Raw genomic sequence first — 13,900 nt, 5'->3', positions numbered from 1 at the left:
AAACCATGAAGAACATATACAGGAAAAACATAACCAGACCAGTTTGCCTGCTCAACATGTCTTATTTCAGATCAGTACTGGACGGCAGTTTCTTCCCAGGTAAAAATAGAACCTGCGGGACTTTAGAAACTGAGCTCTCTGCATATGTCAAAAAGGAGGCTTGTAAAAAATGTTGCCAGTTGCAAACACTCTGTAAGACTCCTAACATTATTTCACAATATACAGCTGTGGAAAAAAAATAACAGACCACTAAAAGTTTCTTTGATTTTACCAAACTAAAAACCTCTGAAATATAAACAAGAGGAAGATGGATGAGCATAAGCTGATCATCAAACCAAGCTAAACTGCTTGAATTTTTGCACCAGGAGTAAAGGCATGAAGTTTTTCAAAAGCAGTGTGTAAAACTGGTGGAGGACAACATGCCAAGATGCATAAAAACTGTGATTAACAACCAGGGTTATTCCACCAAATACTGATTTTTGAACTCTTTCTGAACTTCATGAATAGGAACTTGTTTTCTTTGCATTATTTGAGGTCTGATATTTTTTGTTATTTCAGCCATTTCTCATTTTCTGCAAATAAATGCTCTAAATGACAATATTTTTATTTGGAATTTGGATAAAACAACAATGTTCATTTTACCCAAACATAAACCTATAAATAACAAAATCAGAGAAAATGAATCAGAAACTGAAGCATATAATCATATATGTGGTTCTGGGAAAAAAATAAGAGACCACTTAAAAATGATGAGTTTCTTTGATTTTACCCAATTAAAAAAACCTCTGGAATATAATCTAGAGGAAGATGGATGATCACAAGCCATCAAACCAAACTGAACTGCTTGAATTTTTGTTCCAGGAGTAAAGGCATAAAGTTATCCAAAAGCAGTGTGTAAGACTGGTGGAGGAGAACACAATATTACCCCAATGAATATGGGACTGAATGCAAAGTCTGAATTTGATTATTAAGCAGTGCATCCCAACATTTGTGTTCTATACACATATCACAGCACTATATGATTTTATCCCTCACACTTATACCCACTTCAATATAATCACTGGAGTCAACTAAATCCTTCCGGCTGTGACTCGAGCACAGGAGACCTTAACCGCAGTTCTGGCCACTGCCTTGAAACCCAACACACCTCACTCAGCTCATTAAGGTCTTGTGTTTTTTTTTGTTGGAGCAGGGAACAGTGGAAACAGTACACAGAGCAGAACTCCAGCAGTATGTGGAGGGAAGAAGACTTACGGGTCGGCGGGAGCTGGGAGAGCTGCGGTAGGCCGGCTGGGTCCCTGAGAGAGAGGTCAGGGGGAGGGGAGGGAGGACAGGCTGCCGCGGGGTGGAGAACTGAGTCGAAGATGAACTTCCTGTGGAGACAAAAAAAGAAAAAAATATATATAAATACCTCTATCTGTTTTACCCATCCGCACCATTTGAGATACACTATCTCAGGGCAGCTCCCAAGCAGAAATTAACTGCTGTTTTGATATGCGCTCATTTATTTGTTGTTTTTTTTCCAACTCTTGTTCCTTCCATTGACTCCCATTCATTTTTGTCCATTTCAAATACCAGGCTTTCTTTTGACCAGGCTTTTTCTTTTTACCCTAAAGGAGCACATGCAGTTTGCCCAGACTTTTTTTTGCCAAACTGCGTGTGCTCATTCAGGGCAGTTCCCCATGCTATGATCCATAGCCATGCTAACCTGCACTCCCATTCAATCCCTTGCATTTTCTTCACATAAGCTCAAGCCATAGAGTTTGTCTCCCAACAGGCACCAAAATGTATGTAATCCACTAGGGCAATTAACTGCAACCAACTAGCAAACTACTTTAGGAAACCAACTAGCAACTACTCTAACAACATACAGGGTTCATATAGTTTTTAACCAATACATTTCCATGACTTTCCCATGCCTTTAAGGCAAATTTTCATGACTGTACGATTTTTAAAACTTCTGTAAGCAATGTTGACACATTCTTAAATAATAAAATGTGTGTCAACTCTTAAGAGCTCAATTGTGTAGGGCTAAATTAATGAACTAACTCTGAGCTAAAAATAGCTTTTCTCTGTCTATAAATTTAAAAAGCTTGCAAATTTCTATGACTTTTCAAAAAAAATGCTGTGTATTGTTTTTTCCAAAACTTTTCCAAACCTGGAAACTGCTATTTTGAAATTTCATGACATTATTTTAGGTTTTTCATGACCGTACGAACCCTGAACATAGCAAACACAACAGATACCATAGCAACACCTGAGCAACTACATTGCAACCACTTAGCAACATCTCGCCATGACCTGGGATCCCATAGCAACCAGTAAGAAAGATTTTAGTCGTGCAACCATCCTGTGTTTCCTCCAGGGAAGCACTTTTCCAGTTAAAGTGATTTTACAATAACCTAAATAAACAATATTTCTCCACATCAGCATAAAAACTCAAATTTAATCAAAGAACCTAAATGCTCAAGTAACTTTTTTTTTTTTTTTTAATAAATGAGACTAGTTGTACCATAGCTGCTGAGGAAGTCAGTGTAAGGGCTGGCAGTGCAATCAGGAGGGCGCAAGTGCAGCTGACCACAGAAGTGCTCGGGCAGAGTGGAGTAACCCTCCTCACAGGACGCCTCCCGCGGGTCCAGAGATACTTTGGCACACTCAATCACAATATCATGGATTTCAAACCTCTTCCACCTGCAGGACCAGAGGAAAAACAAGAAGATATTTGACAATTAATAGAATGTAATATAGAAGGTATTCGCATAGTTTAAAAAGATTTTATAAGAATAAAAATCATATTCATATCCAATCAGAAACAGTGAGATCGGAAGACAGACTACAAACACTAATATCTATAGGGTGGAGTTTTAACACAACAATAAATAAACCGCTGAATGACACTGAAAATCAATACTGTTTTTGAAAATTAATACAGTATAGCAAAACATAAATATTTTGATATATATATTGACATTTTCTTCCACACCTAGCAATTAGTAATGTAGTTTTGCATTGTTGTTTATCAACGGCATTATAAGATAAAAAAAAAAAAGTCACTAACCTGGTAGGGTCAAGCTCATGGTCCTTGGTTCCAGTCACTAATTCTGGGTGTATGCGCACATGTTCAAGCATTGGCTGGTGGGGAGGAATCAATAAAATAAAATTAATTAAGGATTTACTTAAATCTCCTTTATTTAACAATATATTAAATATTACCATCGTTTAATGTGTCGTTTCAATGCGTTATGGCCAAATTTTTCAGAACAAGCATTAAAAAAGATTGCTAGTAGTTTGTTTTAGTAGCTAGTAGCTAGCTAACTTTCCCATTCCACCTTAAATGGTGCAACATATGGCAGTGGCTGCGGCATTTAAGGAGGAACTGAAAATACATTGTACAAATGTACAATGTAATTAAATTACAGCTAATAAAAGCTAATTTCAGCTCTTATCACAGAGAAATTAAGGAATGGACAACAATAATTAATTTCAGCACCATCTTCTCCCCTTCCCCTTGTAACTCTGTTACACTTAAAAAAAAAAAAAGGTAGGGGTTAGTGGTAGGGCCACGGGGTAAAATGGGACTGGGCCTTGGATTTTTTGTTTTTTTGGCCCTGCTGAAACCTTAAAGTAGTTACCTAAAACTGCAATAGCTTTTATCTTTACAACAGCATCACTACTCTACCAAATATGGCTCTAAATCCACTCAAATTCCCTGCTGTTCACTATTTACAAATCAGTACCAAAAAAACGTGATGCTTATCTGCTGTCAATTGCCAGCAAACATTACGAAGGATTAAACTTCAGTCTGCCTGTTTCTAACGAAGATATAACTGTGGAACCATCTGTCCGTATTCATTTTTGCTGTTTCATAGCAATAAAGTATGTCAAATATTATGGGGCAGTTTCCCAAACAGGGATTAAGACTAGTCTTGGATTACAGAGTTGTGGAGATTTCCCGTTAAAAGGAGAATATAGTCTAGACTAGGCTTAACCCTGGTCTGAAAAAAAGTCCCAAAATATTTGTCATATATTTTTTTTTTTTTTTGTGATTTCTGACCAATATGTTCACTCTGACTGCACTTCAAATTTGGAGTCCCGAAAAGCGTGACCAAGTATTGGGGCTAGATGCTAAAAAATATTACTTTATTATATTTCCTTTTTCTGCAATATGTATTACAATATCAGAAATACATTAAAAGTAGTCGTAGAAAAGCAAAAAGTTTGTAAAATTATGTGATTGGTTTAATTACAGAAATATGACAGAAATAATATTTTAAAGCGCACTATCAATGAACATATACTTTCTAGTCAAAACTGTAATTCTTTATGTAAAAAAAAATCTTTTAGTCAAACAAGTGCTGGATGTTAATCTACACAGATTTTGCTCCATAAAAACTGTTTATTTGGGTGAGTAAAGCGCTTCTGTTTATTTACAGTAAGCTTAGATTTCCAATATTTTTTACAGTGTGGTTAGCAGCAGTGCTAGCCACGGTTAGCAGCAGTTAGCACTAGTAAATGCCACCTGACGGCGCTAAACTGAGGAACCCTGAGCGTTTTGGTAACCCAGGGCACCATCAGCTAGAGGTTCATCCCACATAGCTTGTTTTAACACGTCAAACACGCCGACTACAGTCCGATATACTCTCCTCTGAGCGGCCAAATAGCTAGTGCTGTGATTAGCAGCTAATGCTAAAACTGCTCCAGCCTTGCCTCTGAAGGAACTTCACTGAAAACTCTTATAAACCCTTATAACTCTGTACTTCAGCAGAGTGGCTTTATTGCTCCTTAATACCTGACTGGTACAATTCATACATAAGGCGCATAATGCCTTATAATAATGTAATGTCTCAGTGCATGCACATTTATGTTTGTTATATTCCCGTATTAGGCTATATAATTTATAAATGTGGACTTTGTAAGGACATTGAATAAAAAAAAAAAAAAATGCATCCATTCTGATTTCTCATTCATTTCATTAGTTCATTATTGCATTTACATTAGGTCTTGAACAGAAACAGAAAAAATACATTTGATAATACATATTGCAACACACTTTTTTGCCAAAATACAGAATGTTCTGCTCAGGCAGGAAAGCGTTAATCTAATCTACTGAATTCATTAAATGGGTGTTTTTTTACTACCTTAACGACCTCCTCGAAGGTGTCCATGTTCTCCTTCATACTGTAATGTGAGCGCAGGTAGGAGATGAAGTTGCAGGGGTACATGCCATAAAGGCGATGGAAGAGTGAATAGACGCTAGCATGCAGGTGGATCAGGTATACTTCTGAAACGTGTCCTGCAAACCAGACCAAACAACAGAAAACTCAATTTCATACATACAGTCTACATGTTAAATGCTATTTGGTGGAAAGACATCAAAAAGGTCTAAATACTACTAATTACAGTAGTAACAATGCCATGACATTTTCATGATAATGATTTTTGTGTGGATGACAAAAATAATAATTTTAAGAACATTATCATCTTTTTAAAGAGCAACATATTTTTTATTTCAATTCATTAGAATATAATATTCAGACACTGGATTTGAAGTACAATTTCTACATAAATAAATATATATAATATATGTGTAAAAAGTAAAAAAAAAAAAAACATTGTCGACATCAAGTAAATGGGCTCTCCCTTCTAATAAAAAAAAAATAGTGAGTTTATATGTTGCCATGAGTTTATATCAACATATTGTAAATATGCTTTATTATATATATATAAATATAATAATTAAAATAAAACCAGTGTTTTTAAACAAAAACACTGACTACTCAAAGACTTCTCGTCTCTCCTTGGTAAGGAAAAGTTGTGTTCATATATTGTACGATAAAGTAATTATATATATCTTATGGGCAAGGAAACATAAGGCAAACTATCATAACCTTTAACATAACTCTCCTACCTGGATTCCTCAGGTTCCAGGCAGCCAGGCGGCCAAAGACGTCAAAAAACTCATACAGATGCTGCTTCCCAGCCTGAGGGATCATGGGAAGTAGGGTCACCAGCACCAGCACACCAGTTATGAGAACCACAACATCTGTGTCCGTCTGCAACAAAGAGGAAACATTGACAGATATATATATATAAAAAAAAAAGAAAATGCATGAGACACTGTCTGTATTTTACAGCAAGAATGCTTTTCTAGGGTATTATATAGGAATTCTTTTCTAGGAATTCTTTAAACATATAAGCACTTCTTAATTATGATTTCAATGTTTTTAGTTCTTACTAAGGGTGTGCTATATCATATTGTATATAAAAATTGTGGTAATGGCAACATTATTGAAAGCAGTTCATTTTAAATTTGGTACTAAAAATGCTGGAAATCAGTTTTTTAACAAAAGATTGTTGTTATATTACTTTATTTTATTTTTTTATTTTTTTATCTTGAACTATTATTATTTTACAAGAAATAAGGGTTTTGGTAAGTTGCTGTTTACAAAACAACAAAATAATAGTTTAAATATTTTTTCATTCTACTGCATTTATAAAACTGTTAAATTTGCACAAAGTATTTTTTATTTTGTAGTATTGATCCATATATTTAAAAAAATCTATCAAAATCAATGTTTTTTCATTTTGCTAGAAATATAGTTAGGCCAAAAATACCATCAAATAATAAGATATTATTGTAGGTCCATAGTGCCCAACCCTAGTTCTTATTTTTTTTTTATTGTAGATGCACCAAAATAGTAACAGCCAGCCTTATTTAGTGCTATCAAACATGCGAACAAATGTTTTTCTTTTTCATTTATTTTATTTATTTTCATTATTCCTATTATTTTTAACGAAGGTTCTCAAAATTGTGCAAGCACATGAAAAAAGCTCCTATTAAACCAATATAAAAAAGTTTTAAATGAGCTATTACTTTAATAATAGTTATAGCTATAGGGTGCAAAAACAAACTCATGTTTCAGTTAAAGAAAAGTGCATAATGTGAAAATCATACATAAAAAAGTTGTGTACAGGTCTCTGACAGAAGCGCAAGTCTATCGATTGAGATTGACTTTCAAAGGTTCTTTATGTAAAGATTTACAACCTCCATTGTCTTATTATTAACTGCATTAAAACTATACAGTCTACAGCCCACCTTGAGGCATTTGAGCAGGGAGAGCAGCAAAGGATAGCGGGCGATCTTGTGAATCCAGGACGGCTGCTTGCGGACCACTTGGCCCAACAGGTTAAGAGTGGGCAAACGACACGCCTGCCTAGCCATGCACTCGTTCATCTTATCAAAGAGGTGCTGAAGAGAGACGGAGAGAAAAAAAGACAGAACATTTAATACTATAGACTTTAGACAGTTGGTGTTTCTTGCTTCTGGGCTCCAACTACAGTATGGAACTGAAACTGATGCTTTGATGCACTCATAAAAGACACACTTTACACGTGCATTTCTGGACAAGCTGAGAAATTCAGAATGGTTATGAACCAAACATGAAGAAAAAAAAAATTAACTAGAAGCGTGCAGAGCCAAGCATAGCGATAATAAAGACACCAATCTCGTTAAAACAGGCCCGTGGAGCATGAGTTGGATATTGAATTTGTTTTTAAGGGTTTTTTAAAGTAAAAATGCTATATAACTGTAATACATTGCTTTAAGTTTAAACTGTGGGAGATAAATGTATTTGTCCTGTGGGTTGATATTTGCAGACATGCCCTTAAATCAAGTTAGAGTTTAAGCATCTTGCACTGAAGCCAAGAAATTGAACAAGGGCTTCTGTGTGTGTGATTTGTCAGGCAGTGAAGCACAGGACAGGAAAGCCTTGTTTAAACAGATGCTGATTGCTCTGCTGTGCTGAAGACAATCCATCACCTTCAGAAGACAAACAGTACAATGCAGTGTACACAGAGTACATTACAGAATACAATACGTTTGACTTGTGTATTGGCAAGAACTTGGCAATAGGATGCAAATCATGTTACAGGGTTACAATTAGGGGTGGGGCAAAATATTGATGCTGCGATATATTGTATCATTTGTGTTTGTGATATTAATATTGTTTATGATATTTTATCGATACTTGATGTCAAATATCAATATTTGATACTCTTTTGCATTTACCGGTATGTGTTTTAGTTTTAATATTTTTTGTTTTTCTGTAAGCTTATGTTACACAATTTTAGGATTAAAAATTAAGATTTCATAGTTTTGTTCTACCTAGATCTTTTTTAACAGCAGCAGACTGTTAGAAAAGCAGCCACACTGTTTAATACTTAATTTCTGGTATTTGCTTTTTTCTGAGTATTTCATCCTTTTCAGCAACACAGATGTCATGAAGTATCTATACATAAAGTATCAAGAAGCACAGTATCATGATATCATCATTACCATGGGCAACATATCACCATAATATCATCATGACATGCTCGGTGATCCCCAGGCATCATTTAAATTTTATATATTGTGTTATATTGTTGATATTATAGTGCAAGCAGTACAAAGTGTGAAAAACTAATTTTAAACACCATACTTGTAAAAATGAGTGAAAAAAAGTTCTCTTTTATCCAATCAAAAGAGTCGGACATTACAACACAGAACAGTAGTTTAGAGCACATATGTTTTGATAAAATATTGATATTTGATGCCACGTACCGATTAATGTTACACAAACAAAGACAATCAAATATATCACAATATTAATAATTCACCCATTGTTAATGTGGTGAAAATCAACACTGGAACCGAAGCACAGGGATCACTGTATTGCTACATATTTAGTATTAAGAAAAACATATACAAATATTTAGTAAACAAAACAATCCTAAACCAGAATATGTTTTATATTTTAAATCTTGCTTAGGTGACAGTTTTGCACATCTTGGTTAAATTTTCTCAGTCAGCTTTATGAGGTAGAGTCACCTGTAATTCTGGCTTTCAGTTAACAGCTGTGCTGAACTCATCAAGTGTTAATTACTTGCATTTCTTGTCTCTTAATAAAGTGTTTAAGAGCCTCAGTTGTAAAGTTGTGAAGAGGTAGAGTTACAGGTATACAGTGAATAGTGAATATTCGATTAATGTTCTAATCCAGATTATGGCAAGAACTACGAAATGATAGTCAATCTGAAAAATTTCAAGAACGTCAAAAACGTTATGATCAAACTGGCTCTCATCAGGACCGCCCCAGGAAAGGAAGAGCAAGAGTTGCCTCTGTTGCATCAGAGTTCATCAGAGTTACCAGTCTCAGAAACCCAAGACCCTAAACTTAAGCCTAAACGCTTCACTGAGTATTTTGTTTTTTGTCAACACAACAGGAAAAATACAAATAAAATTAAAAAGGAACATACTGGCAATTGGCAGTGGTTGTATCTTACCTTGTCATGCGGTTCTCTCACTGAACACAGGATGTGCATGGCTTGGGTCGAGTTGGTCTCCAGGACGTAATCCACCAAGCCATTCAGGAGCATGGATCCTCGCTCTGCAAACCACATTTCACACATCACATCAATCCCAAAGACGATACCCAGCCAAGCCGGCAAACACAACACAAACACACACTGCATCAATAAGGTTATATAAAGGACGGAGCTTAAATAATTAATGAGGCAGTAAAAGCACCTGTACTGAGGTGTTCGTTGATAAGACCTTTGATTTCATCGAGCTGCTGGAGATCAGCGGTCTCCAGGAGAGGGAGCAAGTCCCCCACATTGAGCTGTTCTCTGGCCATGATGGAGCTGGCTGTGTGGAGGTGTGGAGGGCGAGCGGCTGAGATGGACAGTGGGGGGGGGGGGGGAGGGGAGGCTCTCTCTCAGACTGCTCTCTCACGGCCTCCTGTCCTGTCTGACGGGTCCCTGGGCCACCCGCCGATACAGTCTCCAGGCACCACTGCAGAGGAAGAGACACAGAAACACAGTTTTAACACCCATTTCTTTTTCAGTCACAGAACTGTCCGCTCAGTGTCCGTCAGACCAATCCTGTTTTAATCAAGGCCATGCGTATTGATACCAAAAGGGCAAATAATAACATTACTGTCTGCTGATTCAGATCATATGCAAGCATACGCTGGACATTTCTCCTTCACCACTCTTCTCACGCACGGGCATGAAAAAAAAAGAGACACTTTGGCCAAAGTTAGACACATTTTCCTTGCAAATTTTCTTAGATCTTTATTTAAATATCTATTTAAAAATATCTTAACTTGTCTGCAAGAACACCACTGTATTTTCTAGCGGGTCAATTCATTGTTAGGGTTAAAATCTATTCAGATTTTTGTTTTGTATGGATCTGGCTTCTTTACAGTTCTCTTTAATAAATATAAGTGACCTACATCTGTATGTAACTGGAAAAAACCTGATGCTGAAATGGCAAGCAATACCACACTAATAAAGTAATATCACACGCTGTTGTTTTAATGCTCTTCTGGTATAGTGCTAAATCTGACTCCTTTCTTTAAAAATAAAAAAGAAGTAATATTCCTAAGTTAAAACTGGACAAAACATTATAATTTAATTTATACATTTAAGAAAAGCTTAAGCATAAACAGATATACAGTATATGCTTAGTAGGGATGGCTGATATGGCCCTAAAATAATATCACAATATTTCAGGGTATAACAATGTTCAAAGACTTGGCAATATTATTGCGTATGATACAATATGGCACACAATGGTTAGTCTAATTTTGGACATTTCTAAATACTTACTGTTTGAAAATTGCTCCACCCTTATCTAAGTTTGGACCCTTAAAATGTCATGTGATTTTGATCACAGGCCATCACAGGAAGAGTTAATCTACAGTTCTAATGATTTTTACGAAAACAAGCTTATGTGTATTAAATGAAGGCAACTCACCTAATCTGAAAAAACATCAGTTATCAGCAATTACCATATAATATACACATCATTTAAAGCTCACTATACACCAATCTGCAGAGCACAATGATTAGCATCAAACACAAAGCAGCAGCTTCATTTAAGCACCAAATGAAAGCCCAGAATTCAGCATAATAAGAAAACAACACATACAAGAAAACCCTGTGGCCAAACTCTTGGTAGAGCAGATGCTGAGCTCCAAAATCAGCAATCCTCTAATGCCAGACACAGCTTTATTGCTATTACCATGTTAATCCCAGTTATTAGAGACTCATACTGTTCACTACCTCCTACTGACTCAATCAATCTCCTTATTGCACCATGTCTGCATAGGATTTATGCATAGGAGTCTCTAATAACCCAGGTTGTTGTAATAAGCTGTAAAAATGCTGGTGCAGAAGACAGTATTACATTTTTTTTTTTTTACCAGAAAGCAAGACCGTGATCCAAAATGTCATGCTATTGGGAATGCACCACATATTTAGCAACTAAGAGTATTGGCAAAAAAGCACTTTCAGTTTACAGCCAAATAAGTAACATTATATGCAGAATACTGCATACTGAACAATACTGTGCTTTGCTGGAATGTTTGCTATGATCAAATTCAAGCTTGGCAAAATGAGTAACAAACTTCAGCATTTTTTTTCAGCTTTGGCTAAAAATATTAATTTTAGAGCATCCCTACATAATACATTAATATTTGCATTTTTCTATATTTTCTAGATACAACTTCTACTTATTTACTGAACATACTAACAACTAGGGCTGCAAGACTATTGCAACATTCACATACACACCACACTCACAGCACGGGACACATGCTTTCAACATCACCTAACAAAATGCTCAACTTCTGGTGAAATCTGGTATAAACATAAAATGAATGATCGAGGTCTCATCTAAATTAGAATAGGGTAAAATCTTCTTTTGGATAAAAATGCTAAACATTTTTTATTTGGCTTAGCTCGCTCTGAAATGTGATTATTCCACATGCACACATTGGGATAATTATGTTAAACTGATATATTGTGCAGCCATGATGTCTATGACAGTAAGAAATACCATGAAAACTATTCTTTCTTCTCTGATTAGCTGCTGAAAATGCAAATTTATTTGAAATAAACTTGACCATGCTGGTGGACCTGCATAACAGTGCAACACCCAACTGGTGGACCAGCAAGATCAGCATGGCTAAGCTGGTGGACCAGCATAACCTGCATACCAAATTGGTGGACCAGCAAGACCAAGCAAGTCAACTAGAAATTCCAAATTGGTGGATCAGTGTGACCATGCTAGTCAACCAGCATGATCATTGGAACTATTGGACCAGCATAACCTGCACACCAAATTGGTGAACCTGCATGACCTGCAGACCAAATTGATTGACCAGCAAGGCTGCTTGTTAACTTGCAAAACCAAGCTGGTGGACCAGCATAACCAGCATGACCAAGCTAGTCAACCAGCATGACCAAGCTGGTGGACCAGCATAACCAGTAAGACCAAGCTGGTGGACCAGCATAACCAGCAAGACCAAGCTAGTCAACCAGCATGACCAAGCTGGTGGACCAGCATAACCAGCATGACCAAGCTGGTGGACCAGCATAACCAGCACAATGAACTCGTGGAGCAGCATAACCAGCATAACCAAGCAAGTCAACATGGAAAACCAAGCTGGTGAACCATCATAACCAACAAGACCAAGTTAGCCAATCAGCAAGAGCAGCATGACAGGGAAGACCAAAATCAAATGCAACATGCACTAAGATGGTCAAAAGCTGGTTATCCAGCCAGTTCACCAGTAGTCGGTATGTTTTTGCATGGATAACCAGCTTATCAACCACACTGACCACAAAAGAGCAGCTTAGATCATCTAAAAGCAGCTAGCAGTGAAATCTGGTGTTGAGCTGGATTTTTCAGCAGGGATGGGACTGGCGTAAACAACTGGCCGAGAACAATGGCCAGGACTCTCGGACTGACTCCACAATTAAACACAGCGTTTTTATTTCCACCAAACACACACCGCTGAGAAGCCTGACTGAAACACGCGTGCATTATAAGATATGATGTGGTTCATGCAGCTCCTCTACATAAATCAATGAGGACTGGGGGCTAATATTGCACTCAGTCCGGAGCAGGGCAGCATTACCGTCAGATTTTGAGCGCACGCAAACAGACGCCTGGTTAAAGACCTAAGCAAAAATAAATTCAAACCCCCACCACATTTTCTAGGCGGTCGCGAATCGTGACATTTCCCTCTACTAAAATAAATCCGCATAAAAAAACACGAACCCTGTTTACCTCTTAAAGCAACTGCACTCCACAGGGCGCCGCCATCTTGACCGCCCCACAACCCGCCCTCTGCGGTTTCCTTGCGCGACCGTGCAGAAAAATAGCTCCATAACATGTTGTAGTGTGAGACCACAACCGCGCACTGCAGCGTAAACAGTCTTCACAAAACTTACAATAAAACATCATCAATAGTTATTAGGATATAAATATTTTGTTGAAATTTACCAAAAACTTGTATGTATGTTTCTGCATCTGGGCCCGGTGTTGTTTTCTACTAAAGGCGGAGGGATACAATGCTGCGGTTCTCTCGTGACTCAGGCAGTGTGCGCATGCGCAGAATTTATGAACAGCAGCAGCACCAGCCTGCAAAATTACTGTATTAAATCTACATTTGTTAAAAAAAATAATAATAAAAATGTGCATTTTACCTGCACGTTCCATTTACTGACTAGAATATGCACCAATAACATACTGCTACGGGTTGTGCAAAATTGTAGTGCTGCAAATTTGGTGCCTACATAAATAAAAAATGCAATTATTAAACATATCATGCCAATAAGTACTTAAAACACCATCAGAGGGGTTGCATTATATATGAATCCTAAAATGATGCGTATAATCAAATGTATATAAGATATGATATACAGAGAAATATGTCTTTAAACAAGTATATAGTATATATTTTGTCCTTAAACTTAATCAGAAGAAAATTATTAAATATTACATATATTTCAGTGGCTAAAGAATCTTTAGACTCTTTAGATTTTTAGGTGATTTAAAGGTGAAATTGAGAGT

At 36.7% G+C, this 13,900-nt stretch overlaps 1 protein-coding gene across 1 annotated transcript in view; it reads right to left on the bottom strand.

The window, feature by feature from the left end:
• tsc1b (TSC complex subunit 1b) overlaps positions 1-13,212 on the bottom strand; it is a 32,211-nt gene extending 18,999 nt beyond the window's left edge. The window contains exons 1-9 of the mRNA XM_007246072.4: positions 13,115-13,212; positions 9,563-9,829; positions 9,319-9,422; positions 7,097-7,249; positions 5,909-6,053; positions 5,139-5,293; positions 3,059-3,132; positions 2,513-2,691; positions 1,255-1,373 (exon numbers count right to left, since the gene is read on the bottom strand). Of these exons, the coding sequence (XP_007246134.3) occupies positions 1,255-1,373; positions 2,513-2,691; positions 3,059-3,132; positions 5,139-5,293; positions 5,909-6,053; positions 7,097-7,249; positions 9,319-9,422; positions 9,563-9,671 (1,038 nt within the window). The 5' untranslated portion in view covers positions 9,672-9,829; positions 13,115-13,212. The remainder of the gene's footprint in view (positions 1-1,254; positions 1,374-2,512; positions 2,692-3,058; positions 3,133-5,138; positions 5,294-5,908; positions 6,054-7,096; positions 7,250-9,318; positions 9,423-9,562; positions 9,830-13,114) is intronic.
• Between the last annotated feature and the right edge of the window lie 688 nt (positions 13,213-13,900).

Source organism: Astyanax mexicanus, chromosome 17 (assembly GCF_023375975.1).
Source record: "Astyanax mexicanus isolate ESR-SI-001 chromosome 17, AstMex3_surface, whole genome shotgun sequence".
In the NCBI taxonomy this organism is placed as follows: Eukaryota; Metazoa; Chordata; class Actinopteri; order Characiformes; family Acestrorhamphidae; genus Astyanax; species Astyanax mexicanus.
The sequence above is the reverse complement of the archived record's forward strand: the minus strand, read 5'-3'. Positions and strand labels throughout refer to the sequence as shown.